The following is a 14978-nucleotide window of genomic DNA, read 5'->3' as shown; positions in this document are numbered from 1 at the left end:
TGTGTCATGTATTCACAAATGAGAAGCCATGAATGGGTAAAGTGGTTCTAAAGTTAATTTTTTTTTACCTTAATATATTTTGTATTACCTTAATGTATTCATGTATTTTCTGCATTGAGGTAAAATTTCTCTACTACTTGTTCCCCCCACCACCCTCACCAACAACAATCCCTTAAACACTAAAGCTGACAATGGGTTGCAGGAAAGAAAAACGCTCCATTCTCCCATCAGCACAATCAGTGTTGATGTGGGAATCCCTTCCACAGAGCCATCATGTTCTCCCGACGGAGCCACCCCCTCCAGGATAACACAGTGATTACTGCTAGCGGCTATAATAGTGGCTAGCAATAATCACATGTAAAGTCCGACAGGCTGGTTGTACCCAAGCTGATTGACAGATTTGCTGACAGCCTAAAAATGTACTGCTGCTCTATGGCTCTGGGCTTCAGCAAAATGGCAATTATTAATGTGGAATGTAGGTTCCTTGCTATCTTTCAGTTTTAGAAGCTAGTGAAAAAAATCACTTTAAACATGTATTTTTTTCCCTCACCATTGTTTTATAGTAAGATAGGTTTGTATTTGACCATTGAAAGTGTGAAACCTTTTTTAAGTGATGTAAACATCTATAACCATTGTTTAACATTCACTAGCATTTGAGAACAAATAGCAGTATATGTTCCATGTGGCAATACATGTTGGGTTTTTTTTTTGTTATCCTGAGTTCATGCAGTGACATTATCCTTTTCTCCACTCTTAAGCTTTGGTTAGTAAGATCTTGAGTAGATATCAGTTATGTACAGGCTCTTTATTTTCAAATTAATTTGCAGGCAGTATTGAATTTTCCATGAGCCGAGTCAGCATCTAAAATAGTTGCGTATTTCAAGTAATGACATTTTATTTAGTGCTGTGGAATTTGCTAAATGATTGCCTAGAGCATTAATGACATTTTTCAACATCTACAGGACCTGCGGGACGTGTGGCTTAATTATCCCCTACACCCACTTCAAGTAAGCAAACTCTCCCCTTATTGTAATATATATAGTAGCATTTATTGCTCTTTATTTATTCGCTGCTTCTCTTTGATTCCTTTCTATGACATTCATGATACCAGTACTGGATTTATTAACAAGCTGTGTGCTGTATACATATATATATCATCCTCTGAAGTGTGTAAACCAAACAACTGGAATTAACTCTGCCTCCGACAAACATGAGCCAATTTCTTTTCTGTCCCGCAAGAACATTTATTTTAGTGACTTTTTTATTTTGCTGAGGGCGAAGATGTCATTTTTTATTTTTTATGATGTGAACAAGCCATTGTTTAAAAGATTCCTTAATCTAAAACCACAGACATGCCAAACAGTTTTGCATACAGCTGAAACATTTTATTATTAATATTTAATATTAAGTTTTCAGTTTTGTAAGATTGTTGTTCTTTCTAGTGTCATATTCAGTGCTGGAGATAAAGAATGAAATGCTAAACTGATTACAGTGGTATTTGTGCATGCTGTGAATGTCTATAAGGTCTGTTGGGTATTCCAAGATCATTAGATATGTATTATGCACCACTTTTAAAACTAAACTCCAGGCAGATATAAAGGACTGCCGTGTAGTATGTAATTATGTATTCCCAAAATATCATTAAATGCTTTTACGTACTGCTAGTGCAAGTACTTTATATTATCTTCCTGTAATAACTGTGCACAAAAATTCTGGGAGAGGTGGGTGAACACTAAGAGTTACTAAATTACAGAGTACCATCAACCTCAAACTCTTTACTGACAGGCAGAGAGCTCAGAATGATCTCATTACTATGATCATACTCCTGCTTAGTCCAGTTAGTAGGCTTCGTAGTCCAGTTAGTAGGCTTCGGACAAGTTGGAACCTGAACTTTATTGCTTAATTGCAGTCAAGTTGTCCCCGTGTATTGCCTAACTGCAGTGGAACAAAATGAGGCCACCCAATCTGCTGTGTCTTTTTCATTGCATTGGGCTATCAACTTACTACAGGGAGTAAACACAGATCAGCCATAACATTATGATCACTCACCTAATATTAGGTAGATCCCCCTTCTGCCGCCAAAACAGCCCTGGATCATTAAGGGATGAACTCTACTAGACCTCTGAAGGGTATGCTGTGATATCTTGCACCAAGCCATTAGCAGCTGATCCTTTAAATCCTGTAAATTGCAAGGTGGGACCTCCATGGATCGGACATGTTATTCTGGCACATCCCATGTTTGATTGGATTGAGATCTCAAGAATTTGGTGGCCAAGTCAACAGCTCAAACTCTTTGTTGTGTTCCTCAAACCATCCTTGAAACATTTTTGCAGTGTGGCAGAGCGCATTACCCTGCTGAAAGAGGCCAATGCCAACAGGGAATACCATTTCCATGAAAGGGTGTACTTGGTCAGCAACAATGCTTAGTTAGGAGGTACGTGTCAAAATAAGGTGCACCTGAATGGCAGGACCCAAGATTTCTCAGCAGAACAATGTCCAAAGCATCACACTGCCTCCACTGGGCTTGCCTTTTATCTATAGTGTATCCTGGCGCCATCTCTTTCCCAGGTAAGCTATGTACACACACTTGGCCATCCACATGATGCAAAAGAAAATGTGATTCACCACACTACCCACCTTCTTCCATTGCTCCATTGTCCAGTTCTGATGCTCACATACCCATTTTAGGTACCTTTTGGCTGTGGACACGAGTCAGCATGGGCACCTGACCAGTCTGAGGCTACTGAGCTCCAACAAGCTGCCCATTTTTTATGCTTTCAACACATCAACTTCAGGGACAGCATCTTCAACATGTCCACATTCAGATGCCATTGTAACAACATAATCAATGTTGTTACTTTACCTTTCAGTGGTCAAATTTTTATGGCTGGCCAGTTTATAGACAGTGGATGACAGAAGGCTGATCAATCTATCAGTGCAGCTCTGCTCCTGAATTCAGACTAGATGATGGCCACTTCAAAGCTGGATGCAGAATAAATCACCCAGCTATAATGCAATCAGGTAATGCATCTGGTTGACACTGTAGTTTTAGTGACAAGCCCACTTTAATATTGAACAATTTATAATTATGAAGTAAACATCTATTGCATGCTTTAATTGTATCATGTCTTCAATAACTGCTTAGAATAAAAAAATGACTGCTAGGAACTTTTGACCACATAATAGAAATAATTGATTAAAATACAGGCTATTAACTTGCTGCTTTGCTTATTTCTGTCTCTTCTAAGATCAATCACTTGTAGAATTATGTTGGTATAATATAGATTATTTTGACTTTTTTATTGTCCCCAACAAGAATTAGCAAAAAAAAAAGAAGAAAATCCTGATGTTTATTTACATACACCACTGTGTGTGTATAGGTTACATATTTGTGTTTGAGTAGATTTATTGTGCTGATTACTGGTACATTTTTTACTTTATTTGTAGCTAAATATAATTTATTTAGAGTGATAAACATGGCGTTTCATTTTTGCTTTTCTGATCTGTGTGCTGTTCTGATTCTGCTTTATTTGCTTCTCATAAACTAGCTGGGAGAATTATGACAACTGTCTATGCAAAATAGAGGATCGAGCCTAGCAGGGTGTCATCTCATCCTTAATGGAGCCACTTTTTATGATAAGAATAACTTCCAAATCAAAACAAATAAGCAGTGTAGGTGATCCATGGGTATGCCAGTTAGGTGGTGTCAGGAAATTGATTATCAGTGCTGTCTGAAATTGATAAAAGAGCCGACAAGGAAGCAAGCCTGACATTTTATTGCCATTTTGTTTAACATAAACATCCCAACATTATTTGTTACAGTTACAGAAGCCATGCATTTATGTCTGCAGTAAATGATGTTTAAGAAGTTTCTTGCTCCTCTTTTTTTCAGCTTCAGGAGTCTAACACTGATCGACAGCTGATTGAGACATCACCAGTCCTTAAGAAGCTGACAAAATTTGAAGAAGCAATTGGACTTCTGTTTACTCATATACGGCTTCTAGCTCGAGCTTTCACCTTGAGAACAGTGGGATTTAACCATCTGACCTTGTAAGCAAAGAATCTGAGCTCTTTATCTGTCATCTGGCAGAGACGTATAGAGTGAATACCTTTCTTTGTGATCAGAATACTCAATAATAGTCAGTGCACACAAACACATGGATAGGACATGCAGAAAAGTACAGAATAGGAGTCTACGGAAGCAATATTTATGCACTAAAGCTTTTAGTAATTTATTTTTTTACTTAAAAACATTGCAAAAGAAAATAGTTTGAGCCACAAGGGCAAGTAATCTGTTGTTTTATAACACACACTACAAATTGGAACAGAAATTAACAAAATGGTCTTCTTTAAGGCAGGCCATAGACTCAAATTTCTTGATGTGCGAATTTCTTTGGTTGCAGGAAAGAAATTTGCTCGATTTCCCTCTCAACACAAATAGTGTTGACAGGGGAATCCATTCTGCCAAGCCATTGTATTCTACTGGTGGGGGGAGCTGTCCCCGCTGGAAGAAGACAGTGATAATTGCTACCGGTTATAACATCCGCTATCGATAATCGCATGTAAAATCCGACAGGCTGGTTGTACCCAAGTTGATCAATAGATCACTTGGAATACACAGAGCCTGCGCATACATGGTTCGAATCTTGGCCGAGATTCGAAACATCTGGCTGGCTTAAGGGAAAACTCCAATCAAAAGCTCAGTCATGCTTCCTGTAGTTCTTCAAGGTAGGATTCCCCTCAGAACCTGTCCCAGTAACAGTAGTCTTGGAGAAAGAAAAACTGCAATGAACAGCTTTCAGTAGAGCGATGAAGACTTTGTCAGATTGTTTTTTTGTTTGCATTTTAGCTGTGATTTTCCCCCTAACTTTGTAACCCTGTGTCAGTAATCCCTGGAGTTGGAAGTAAAGGGATATCTCCTGTTAGGAACTAGACAGCAGTGAAAGCCTGGTGATGGTTCTTACCCTTCCCCACTCCACAAGATTGATATTTCTTACTAATGAGCCTCTTGCTATCATTTCCTGTATTTGCATAGCACCAACACAGTACAAGTTTACCCAAGTGGAACTTACAATCTAATGTTCAAGGTACAGTCACACACACATTGAAGAGCCAGTTTTGACAGCAGTAAATGTTAGCATGTCATGTAGTTTGTAGTCCTCACAAGCATGGGGAGAACATGCAAGCTCAGGGTAACTGATAATTTGCAGTAATCTCAACTCAAGGCTTCTGCATGATCCCAAGATATCCATTGTGCTAATGTGCCGCCCACTCCGATATGCCAATTTTGCATACAATCCCTTTTGATCTGTCCATATTAATATATTGACTCATTTAACACCAATCTCATGTGTCGCTTGAGTTTAATGACAGAATCACACTGTGTGTGGTCAAGTGTGAAGTGTTTATTACATTAATAGGACATCAGCTCTGTGTGCTTGTTTTAATAAATGTCTTTGAAGGGTCAAAGGAGGCAGCTAATAAGGATGAAGTAATCTGTTGTATTGCTAGCAAAGGAAATGTTGAGCCATTGCTTAAATAGGGCCAGAATCTTGTCCTATCTATTTTCTTTTTTTTTTTTAATAGAAAAACAAGACCACTACTTATGCAGCTTCATGTGAGAATACATTAAGGCAGGTTATGTCCTACATAGGAACTTAAATAAAAATAAAATAAAAATTTTGAAAAAGATGGTTTAAAATGAATAATGATAATGTTCCATTAAAGTAACTTCAGCTGTCATATTGAAGTTTTTTTTGGAAATTATGTTCAGATAAAAAGACAGCAAGTAGAAAATTAGTAAAATTATATATCAATAAGACACCCAGTTAAGTTCTAGAAGTGTTTTAGCCAGCCACTGCCATATAGGTAAGAACATCAGCTCAGCTAACAATGAAGGCAGTGTCTCACCTAGCAACTTTACATCGGTTATCATTTGCTGAGGTGTGAGTGTCATTATCCTGTTGCACCAATCATTTCATCTGACATGACTTTAAATTTTACAGCTCTTAAGATTGGCTGGGTTGTGAAATAGGGAACACTGAAAGTGATTCTAAAGGCGTTTTGTTTTATAACAAACATGTCTATACTTACCTGCTTTGTGCAGTGGTTTTTCACAGAGCAGCCTGGATCCTCCTCTTCTCGGGTCTCCCGCCGGCACTCTTGGTCCCTCCCTCCTATCGGGTGCCACCACAGCAAGCAGCTTGCTATGGGGGCACCCACTGCTCCATGTATCCATTCACACATGGAGCCTCTGCTCGCCCCTCCCGCTCCTCTTCTCTTTGGCTTACTTGCTGTGATTGACAGCAGTGGAAGCCAGTGGCTCCCACTTCTGTCTCAGCCAATAAGGAGAGGGAGTCCCGGGATAGCCAAGACTCCAGTGCACATCGCTGGATCCAGAGACGGCTTAGGTAAGTATTAGGGAGGCTGAGGGGGATGTTGCATACAGAAGGTTTTTTACCATAGAATGCACAAAGGTAAAAAACCTTGTTCCTTTAGTACCACTTGAAGCTAAAATGTGAAGTCACACTATTAAAGGGAATGTATCATGCTTTTGTACATAATGCCTTTCTTTATATATAATATTAAAAATATCAGGTTAAAATGAAATATTAATATTAAGCAGTCCTCTATCCTTCCAGCAGGTGAAGCTCTGGGGTTTATTTCATATAATTCATATAACTTTTCAGTAGTGCTGAAAGAAACCCCTTGTTAAGAGAACTGAAACAAGTCATCAGAGCAACGACTCCACCCTAATTAGAATCTATAAAACAGGGAAATGACAATTTACAAAGAAAGCTGCTATGCAGTCTGTTATGATAACCCCATAGTGATCTGGGAACTTTTGCCATGCATTAAATATTAATTTGGGAAACAAAAAGATTATATACTCTAGATCAGTGGTCTGTAAACTGTGGCCCGTGGAATGAATGCGGCCCTTTGCTTGCCTTTTTCCAGCCCTTGGGGGTAGTGTTCCTCTCACTGACATGAGGCACTATTTCTCCCTCTAACAACAATTATGGGGCAGATGTCTTCCACTGACAACAATGATGTGGAGCCTGATTCCTTCCACTGTCACCAACGATGGGGCATAATTCATCCCACCTATTTTAAAAACAAGCATGCCCACACACACACACACACACTCTCAGGTTGAATTGGATAGACTGGTGTCTTTATTTAACCTTACCAACTATGTAACTATATAGGTAATAAACAATGGGGTGCTATTCCTCCCACTGACACTGATGGGGCACTGTACCTCCTCCTACTGACCACAGGACTATATCATTGTTTTAATCCTACTGACCACCATGCCTGAAATGTTGTCTACTTCCACTGATGTTGGGGCATATTCCACTCCTGCTGGCCACAGTCCAGCCCTACTAAAGTCTGAAGAACAGTAAACTAGCCCATGTTTAGGCAGTTTGGACACTCCTGCTCTAGATAATGAGAACACAGATTTAAATCAACAACTTTAAAATGTATAAATGTAAAGAAACAATCAAAATAAGATTCACAGTAAAGTATTATAATTTCCATGTGAAGCAGGATTGTCAGTATGCATTAATAAATACCCAGTGCATCAAAATAAACTTTAGTCTGCTGGTACTGTTATGACTTTTTTAATGTTTAGCACCTCCAAAAAGGTGAGAGGCAGCAAAAAGGGCAGAATTGAGTATGCAGTAGAGTGGATATAAAAAGTCTACACACCCCTGTTAAAATGTCAGGTTTCTGTGATTGAAAAAAATTAGACAAAGATAAATAATATCAGAACTTTTTCCACCTTTAATGTAACCTATAAACTGTACAACTCAGTTGAACAATTCAAATATTTTAGGTGGACGGAAGTAAAAATAAAAAACGAAAATAATATGGTTGCATAAGTGTGCACAGCTTTGTTAACCCCTTCGCGCCGGCGCCTCCCAGCCCTTTAAGAGTTTCAGAAGCCAGGAGGCGGGGCCGGGTTTAGGGTCACGGTGGTCACATGATCAGGAAAGGTCCCGATCGAAAGAGGAGATCGGAACCTTTCCGTGAGTACCGGACATGTGTGCTGGGAGCATGCAGGGCGCGCGCTCTCAGCACATATGTCTTTTTTTAATTGAACGCAAATGTGCGGCTGCTCGGCGTCTAGGCACAGAAGAGGTTAAAGCACCTTTTGATTTTATTACAGCACTCAGTCTTTTTGGGTATGAGTCTATCAGCATGGCACATCTTGACTTGGCAATATTAGCCCACTCTTCCTTGCAAAAACATTCCAAATCTGTCAGATTGCGAGGGCATCTCCTGTGCATAGCCGTCTTCAGATCACCTCACAGATTTTCAATAGGATTCAGGTTTGGGCTCTGGCTGGGCCATTCCAAAACTTTAATCTTCTGGTGAAGCCATTCCTTTGTTGTTTTGGATGTATGATTTGGGTCATTGTCATGCTGAAAGATGTCATGTTCAGCTTTCTAGCAGAAGCCTGAAGGTTTTGTGCCAATATTGACTGGTATTTGGAACTGTTCATAATTCTGTCTCCCTTGACTATGGCCCCAGTTCCAGCTGAAGAAAAACAGCCCCTAAGCATGATGCTGCCACCACCATGCTTCACTGTGGGTATGGTGTTTTTTTGGTGATGTGCAGTGTTGTATTTACGTCAAACGTATCTATTTGGAATTATGGCAATAAAGTTCAACCTCGGTTTCATCAGACCATAACACATTTCCCCACATGGTTTTTGGAGACTTCAGATAATTTTGCAAAATTTAGCCAAGGCTTCCATCTTGCCACTCTACCCCATAGCCCAGACATATGAAGAATACGGGAGATTGTTGTCACATGTACCACACAGCCAGTACTTGCCAGATATTCCTGAAGCTCTTTTAATGTTGCTGTAGGTCTCTTTGCAGCCTCCCAGACCAGTTTTCTTCTTGTCTTTTCATCAATTTTGAAGGGACGTCCAGTTCTTGGTAATGTCACTGTTGAGCCACATTTTCTCCACTTGATGATGACTGTCTTCACTGTGTTTCATGGTATATTTAATGCCTTGGAAATTCTTTTGTACCCTTCTCCTGATACCTTTTAACAGTGAGATCTCTCTGATGCTTTGGAAGCTCTCTGCGGACCATGGCTTTTGCTGTAGGTTGCAACTAAGAAAATGTCAGGAAATACCTACTAGAACAGCTAAACTTTATTTGAGGTTAATCAGAGGCACTTTAAATGATGGCAGATTTGTACTGACTCCTATTTAACATGATTTTGGATGTGATTGTTTAATTCTGAACACCAATACATCCCCAGTTATAAGAGGGTGTGCACACTTATGCAACCACATTATTTTTTATTATAGTTTTTTATGTTTACTCCTCCTCCCCCCCCCCTCCCCCCAAAGATTTCCCTCCACCTAAAATATTTTAGTTTTTCAATTGAGTTGTACAGTTTATAGGTCACATTACAGGTGGAAAAAGTTCTGAAATTATTTTTTTTTTTCTGTTTTTTACATCAGAAATCTGACATTTTAACAGGGGTTTGTAGACTTTTCATGATTTTAACTGTGTATATACAGTGGATATAAAGACTACTGCACAAGCATCACATGATTGGATAATCTTAGTGCTAGCATGTTAGTCAAGGAAGTAGATGGTGATTCTGAATGGTGCCTTAGCATACTGTAGATGGTACTGGCTGACTGTAGCGAAAGGAAAAAGAAAGCTTTCTCAAAGGGAGTTCTATAATCATTTTGTGATACTGCATTTGCTTTAACAGGTCTTGTATTAAAAATCTGCATTTAGCATTCTCAGAGCAACGTATTCTCAAATGTTATCTGAATTTAAGAAAAGTTATCCTAATGACAATCAAAAGCAATCCCAATAGGATCATGGATGTGCATTAAGCATATAGCCAGGAATGATCCCCTACACAGAGTTTGATTTGATAGATATCTTTAAGGTTTAGATGGTCAGAGATACATAGATCATTATTCTTAGTCTGTAGAGGTAAGAAAATGCCTTTTGTGATTGAGAATTCTACCTACCTCAGCTTTGATGCACTTTCATCAAAGGTATTTCGTACCTCTTCTTTGGGGAAAATGTTTAGAGAGATTAAATGAGAAATGAGAATAACCCTTGGCTTGGGCTACTTTTATTCCTTCCCTTATTCCTTCCCTTAGTCATATACAGTGGGTGTGTGAATTTCTTTAGGGACTTCAGACAGTTGTCATTTAAAGTCAAAGTCTTAGAAAAAAAAATTACAAACTGTAGAAGGAGTTTAAGTGTCCTGTCTGCACAGTATGTAATGTTAATACATAATAAAATCCTTGACATTCCCAAATATACCGTTTGCTATAAGATTAATGCAAAAGGCATATGTGAAAGCTTTGGCCTCAGAGTGCTTTGGGACCTGGCAGTGCTTTACGAAACTTCTGCTTCCCAGACAGCTCCAGTCATCCATTTGTTATCTGCGACTTTTAATAATAAAGACTCTTCCTGACCTATTTTTTTCAGCAATAGAGATGCTCAGCCACTGCCAGGTATTGCATGTAATGTGATCATTTTACAAAGAGACAAGTACTCTGTCCTTGATCTTTTTTTTTTTTTCTCGATTTAGGGCACAAGGCCTTAGCAAAAAGAGGGCTTTGTGATCATGTTTGTTTGTAAATAGAAGCAGTTAATGAACAACATTTGTCTCTGTATGCACTAGTAAAAGAAAACGTGTGTATGACTCTTTATTTTAATTTGTTACTCCTTGAGTGATTATTGATTTCTCTCTATTAATTTTTCTTTCCTGTCTTAAACAGAGGCCATAACCAGAGGATGGAATTCCTGGGTGACTCTATAATGCAGCTGGTAGCCACCGAATATTTATTCATACATTTCCCTGGTCATCACGAGGGCCACTTAACGGTGAGAAGAACATAAATCAAGCTCCGAGCAGGCAGGCATCACAGGCGGAGCTGGGCATTTAGTGAATTATTCTGCTTTTGATGAATAACTAGGTACTCTGTCAGCGTGGCTCCTAGCTGGAGATTTGTGGGTTTTTAAAAAATATGTTGCACTGGCATGGCACGGTGATTTATGAGCTTAAAGCTTCATGCGGTCTTTGTTTCTTCAGCTTGACAAATCAATAATGTAATCAGTGATAAGCTTTGTATGTTCATAGTGGCATTGGTGCTTGTTTCACAGATAGAAGCATTAAGGCTCTTTGTGTAACTGATTTATACCAGGGTTGCAGGCCTTTGCATGCTGGTTACTTAATTAAAGTTTCTGATTGTAACCGTTGAAGGTAATGAAAGCTTTTCTTTTTGTTTTCAGACAAGATCCAGAGACATGGTGTGCTGCTTTAGCTATCCTGTACACTATTTTTTATAAGGTCATATACTAATAGGAGACTTTGTAACCCATCTGCAATACAATAGTGATTCTGATATTGTGATGCAAAAAGGCCTTCTTGTTTTCTTTTGTATAAGACACCATGCTTTGGAATCAAATGGGGGTACTGTGTCTGAGGTCCATTAGTTTGCTATGTTTAATACTTTATTTTACTACCTGACTTTTCTTTCATAACACAGTAACAACTATCCAACATCTCTCTCTTTTCCATTTTCTCTCTTTCGCATTCTCTTTTTTTTATTCTTTTTCTATCTCAAAATGCATTGGTGTCAACAGAAATAAATAGGATAGGATGCATTGTATTTCTGGCAGTCATAAACAATTCTTTCCACTATCATGGACCTATTCTTGTGCCAAAAAAACAATAACAATAATTGTACTGGTTACTCTAACCTATGTGATCACAATGTCAGTAATGACATGCTGATCACATGGATTTTTTAATTAAAAAAATAAAATCCATGCCACACAACGGCAGAATATAACTTCACTTTATCAACACCCCTATGCCACATAGAAAAGAGATGTCACAGTTAAGACCACAGTGCACTCCTAATTTTACAAGGAAATGTTCTTGTTTGGGTCTCATTTTCCCCTGGAGTGTACCTGCTAAATTAAAGGCTTATTTTGCCAAAAATTTGCCAAAGAAAAACCAAGCTTGATGAAATTCCCTGCTCATTACATAAATACATACACACACACCCATTGATTAGGTTATATTGGGATGAATGGATATAGATGAATGAAAAAAATTAGACCCCTTGTTTAGCAATGCATTTAGCTATAACAGCTGCCACGTACAGTGATTGTACAAGGGTCTTCCAAATTCATCCACCAATGGACGCCTGTCAAATAGCAACCACTGTAGAAGCAGCAGAATCACCTTTGGACAGCAACATTGTCAGTTTTGGCAGAGGGTAGTGTTAGATGTGCAGATTTATATGGACTTGATTAACAAATTAAAGCCGAACTCCAGCAAACACTTTTGTAAACCACCCTTCTCCATTTATACAAGGTGTGCTATAGCATCTTTGAAAAGCGATCAATGAATGGACAAGGCTGATATTTCATTCATCAGCCTGTTCTTTGCTCTTAGATCAATTTTCTGGAAAATGTTCAGTTTTCATTGCTGGAAATTAAAGCACAGCTTCTGTGAATGAAGGAGGGGGTGGAAGGGCAGGTATAGTTGGCACCCTTGACAAGTGCCTGTGACAGATCTTTAAGTTTCAACTAAAACAGCAGCACAAGTGACACTTCTCACTAATTGTACGAGCTTTCTCTTTTGCTGGTTTAAAATATATTTAATTAACTTAGGCTTCAAAGGAAGCTGAAAAATACACTTACTGGCTAGATCACCAGGAGAAGGTTAAGAAAAAAAGCCTAAAAAAAGAATACTAATATAGCCATCGCATCTAGGAATAGGTAAACTGTAATATAAAGCATTTTTGTTTTGGAGGTTAATACCACTTTAATAGTTGTGTCTGCATGCATTTGTTTGTGTAATTCAACATATTCAATTGGCGTGGTCCAGTTTCTGCTGGAGAAACAGTGTTTGAATTTTTATGGCCACAGTGTGTTTGTGTGTGTAAAGACATACAGACACATTTAGCTACTTTTAGTGTGTATTACCTTGTCAGGGAGGAATTGAGAATCTGTTTTCCCAGCGATCCAGTTGACATATCCATGTTTGGTGCCCAAGAGGGTTTTAACTTTGTAATGGCTTTGTGAAGACTAACGTGACCTTAAGAAGCTGCATTTGTAAATGGCAACAAAGAAAATCATTAAGAGACCATTCTTGATTGGTTGCACTTTGCATATAATTTGTCTAAATACTGTGACTATATTTTTTATACCCAAACCCTATATTTTGAGTGCATACATTGTTGTCCCAGTGACCATGTCCTTGTAGATTATTTTATCATCCGTGTCCCTGTCCCTTGCATACATTACTTCCACACAAGTGTGCTGTCACAACACCACCCCTCCCCAAGTGGCACTTCCCCCTCTCCCACTGTCAGTGCTATGTTCTTTGGCAGCTTTTTCTCTTCCCCATCCATACTGTGTGCTCTGGCATTTTATCCCTTAGTGTTCACCCTATATGTTCTGCCATGCCCCTATAATTCACACTAGACTCTCTGTATCCCTCTCCTGGACTTACTGACCACTGCCATACCTTCACACTTTTCTCTTGTACATACTGACCATTATCATACCCTCTGCACTTCTATGCTGAATATACTCGTCTCTGTAATACACTCCACATACTCCCTGCCTGTGTATACTGGCTGCTTTTAAACCTTCCTTATCCTCATTCTGTCATTTAAAATGCCCTCTGTTTACTCAGCACTTCTCATCTGCACATACTGCACCCTGACATAGTCTTCACATGCCTCTCCTCCACATTCTTCCAACTGTCATACCCTCCAGTACTCCTTTATAGCACATATTGCCCTCTATGTTACCCTCCAGTACTGTTCTGGAACTATCACACATTTGCCGGTTATATATGTTGATAAATTATTGGTTTCAAATTTGAATGTGCATGTAAGTAGTTTGCTGGCTCTGCATTTGTAGACTTGTGTGACATTGATAGCTACTCATGATGTTCCTGCAACACTGTGCCTATACTTTTGCTGTTTTTCTTTATTTTTAAAACTATAGTACATCTAGCAAGCGTGATAAGGACCTCTGGCTGGGTACCTATTCATGTGCTTTTGCATACAGACTGCAAGAAAAGTAGTTGTAGAAATGCAGCTGGATTTGATCGTGAATCCTCTACCTTCTCCAGCTGTTGTGTTTGTCTGTACTTCTTTTTGACTCCATCTGTTGTCTGCGTAATTTTTTTTAATCTGCCATACTGCATTTCCTAACCTGTCTTTAGTTTGAATAATCCTTGAGTATTTATTATGAATTCATGTTCCATCAGTCTTGGCTGGTTTCATTCCCATCCTATTGGTCCTGTTATCTTTATTTTCCTGCAACCTTGGGGGTGGCAAGAATGTATTTTAGCATCAACAGTGCTTGCTATCACTCACAAATGCTAGGAAGTCTCTGAACAAAGGATTGTATGTTCTTCTTCCGGTGAACAGTGCCATTTCTGCTTGTCGGTGGTTGAACAAACAGATGCTCCCTAACAGGGCTGGATTAACCATTAAGCAAAATAAGCAAATGCTTCCGGTACCAAGGAAATAGGAGTTTTTTTTTTTTATTAGCTACTTTGCCTAGCTATTGTACCCTCAAAGGATAAGGGCACCTTTACATTAAACTAAGCAATCCCATCCTGACTCTACACAGATGTACACATACCAAGAACTGACTGTTGTGATAACTTACATGATGCACCTCAAGTCCTCTCCCTCCTGATCGTATTAGTGCTCATCTACCTTTTGTTCCAACTTTTATTTCACTTTCATCACTTAATTAGTCTTAAATCTGGTGCAGCTGTGTATGGTAGCCAATCAGCTTCTATCTTCAGCTTGTTCAATTAAGCTTTGACAATAAAACCTAGAAGCTGATTGGCTACCATGCAACCAACCCCTTAGTGCAGGGAGGTCGAGGGGGGCATTATTGTTGGGTTTAGGGCAATAGTTGCCTTTAATTTGGCCTTGC

The 14978-nt window shown here is 38.9% G+C and overlaps 1 protein-coding gene across 1 annotated transcript in view; it reads left to right on the top strand.

The window, feature by feature from the left end:
- Positions 1-14978, top strand: part of DROSHA (drosha ribonuclease III) — a 392901-nt gene that overhangs the window by 337733 nt on the left and 40190 nt on the right. Inside the window, exons 24-26 of the mRNA XM_089674845.1 lie at positions 963-1007; positions 3893-4050; positions 10778-10883. Coding sequence (XP_089530971.1) covers positions 963-1007; positions 3893-4050; positions 10778-10883 — 309 coding nt within the window. The remainder of the gene's footprint in view (positions 1-962; positions 1008-3892; positions 4051-10777; positions 10884-14978) is intronic.

This window comes from Staurois parvus, unplaced genomic scaffold (genome assembly GCF_062004578.1).
Source record: "Staurois parvus isolate SC_StPar_1 unplaced genomic scaffold, SC_StPar_1.0 ptg000153l, whole genome shotgun sequence".
Taxonomy (NCBI): domain Eukaryota; kingdom Metazoa; phylum Chordata; class Amphibia; order Anura; family Ranidae; genus Staurois; species Staurois parvus.
Note: the sequence above shows the minus strand (reverse complement) of the source record. Positions and strands in the feature narration are given on the sequence as shown.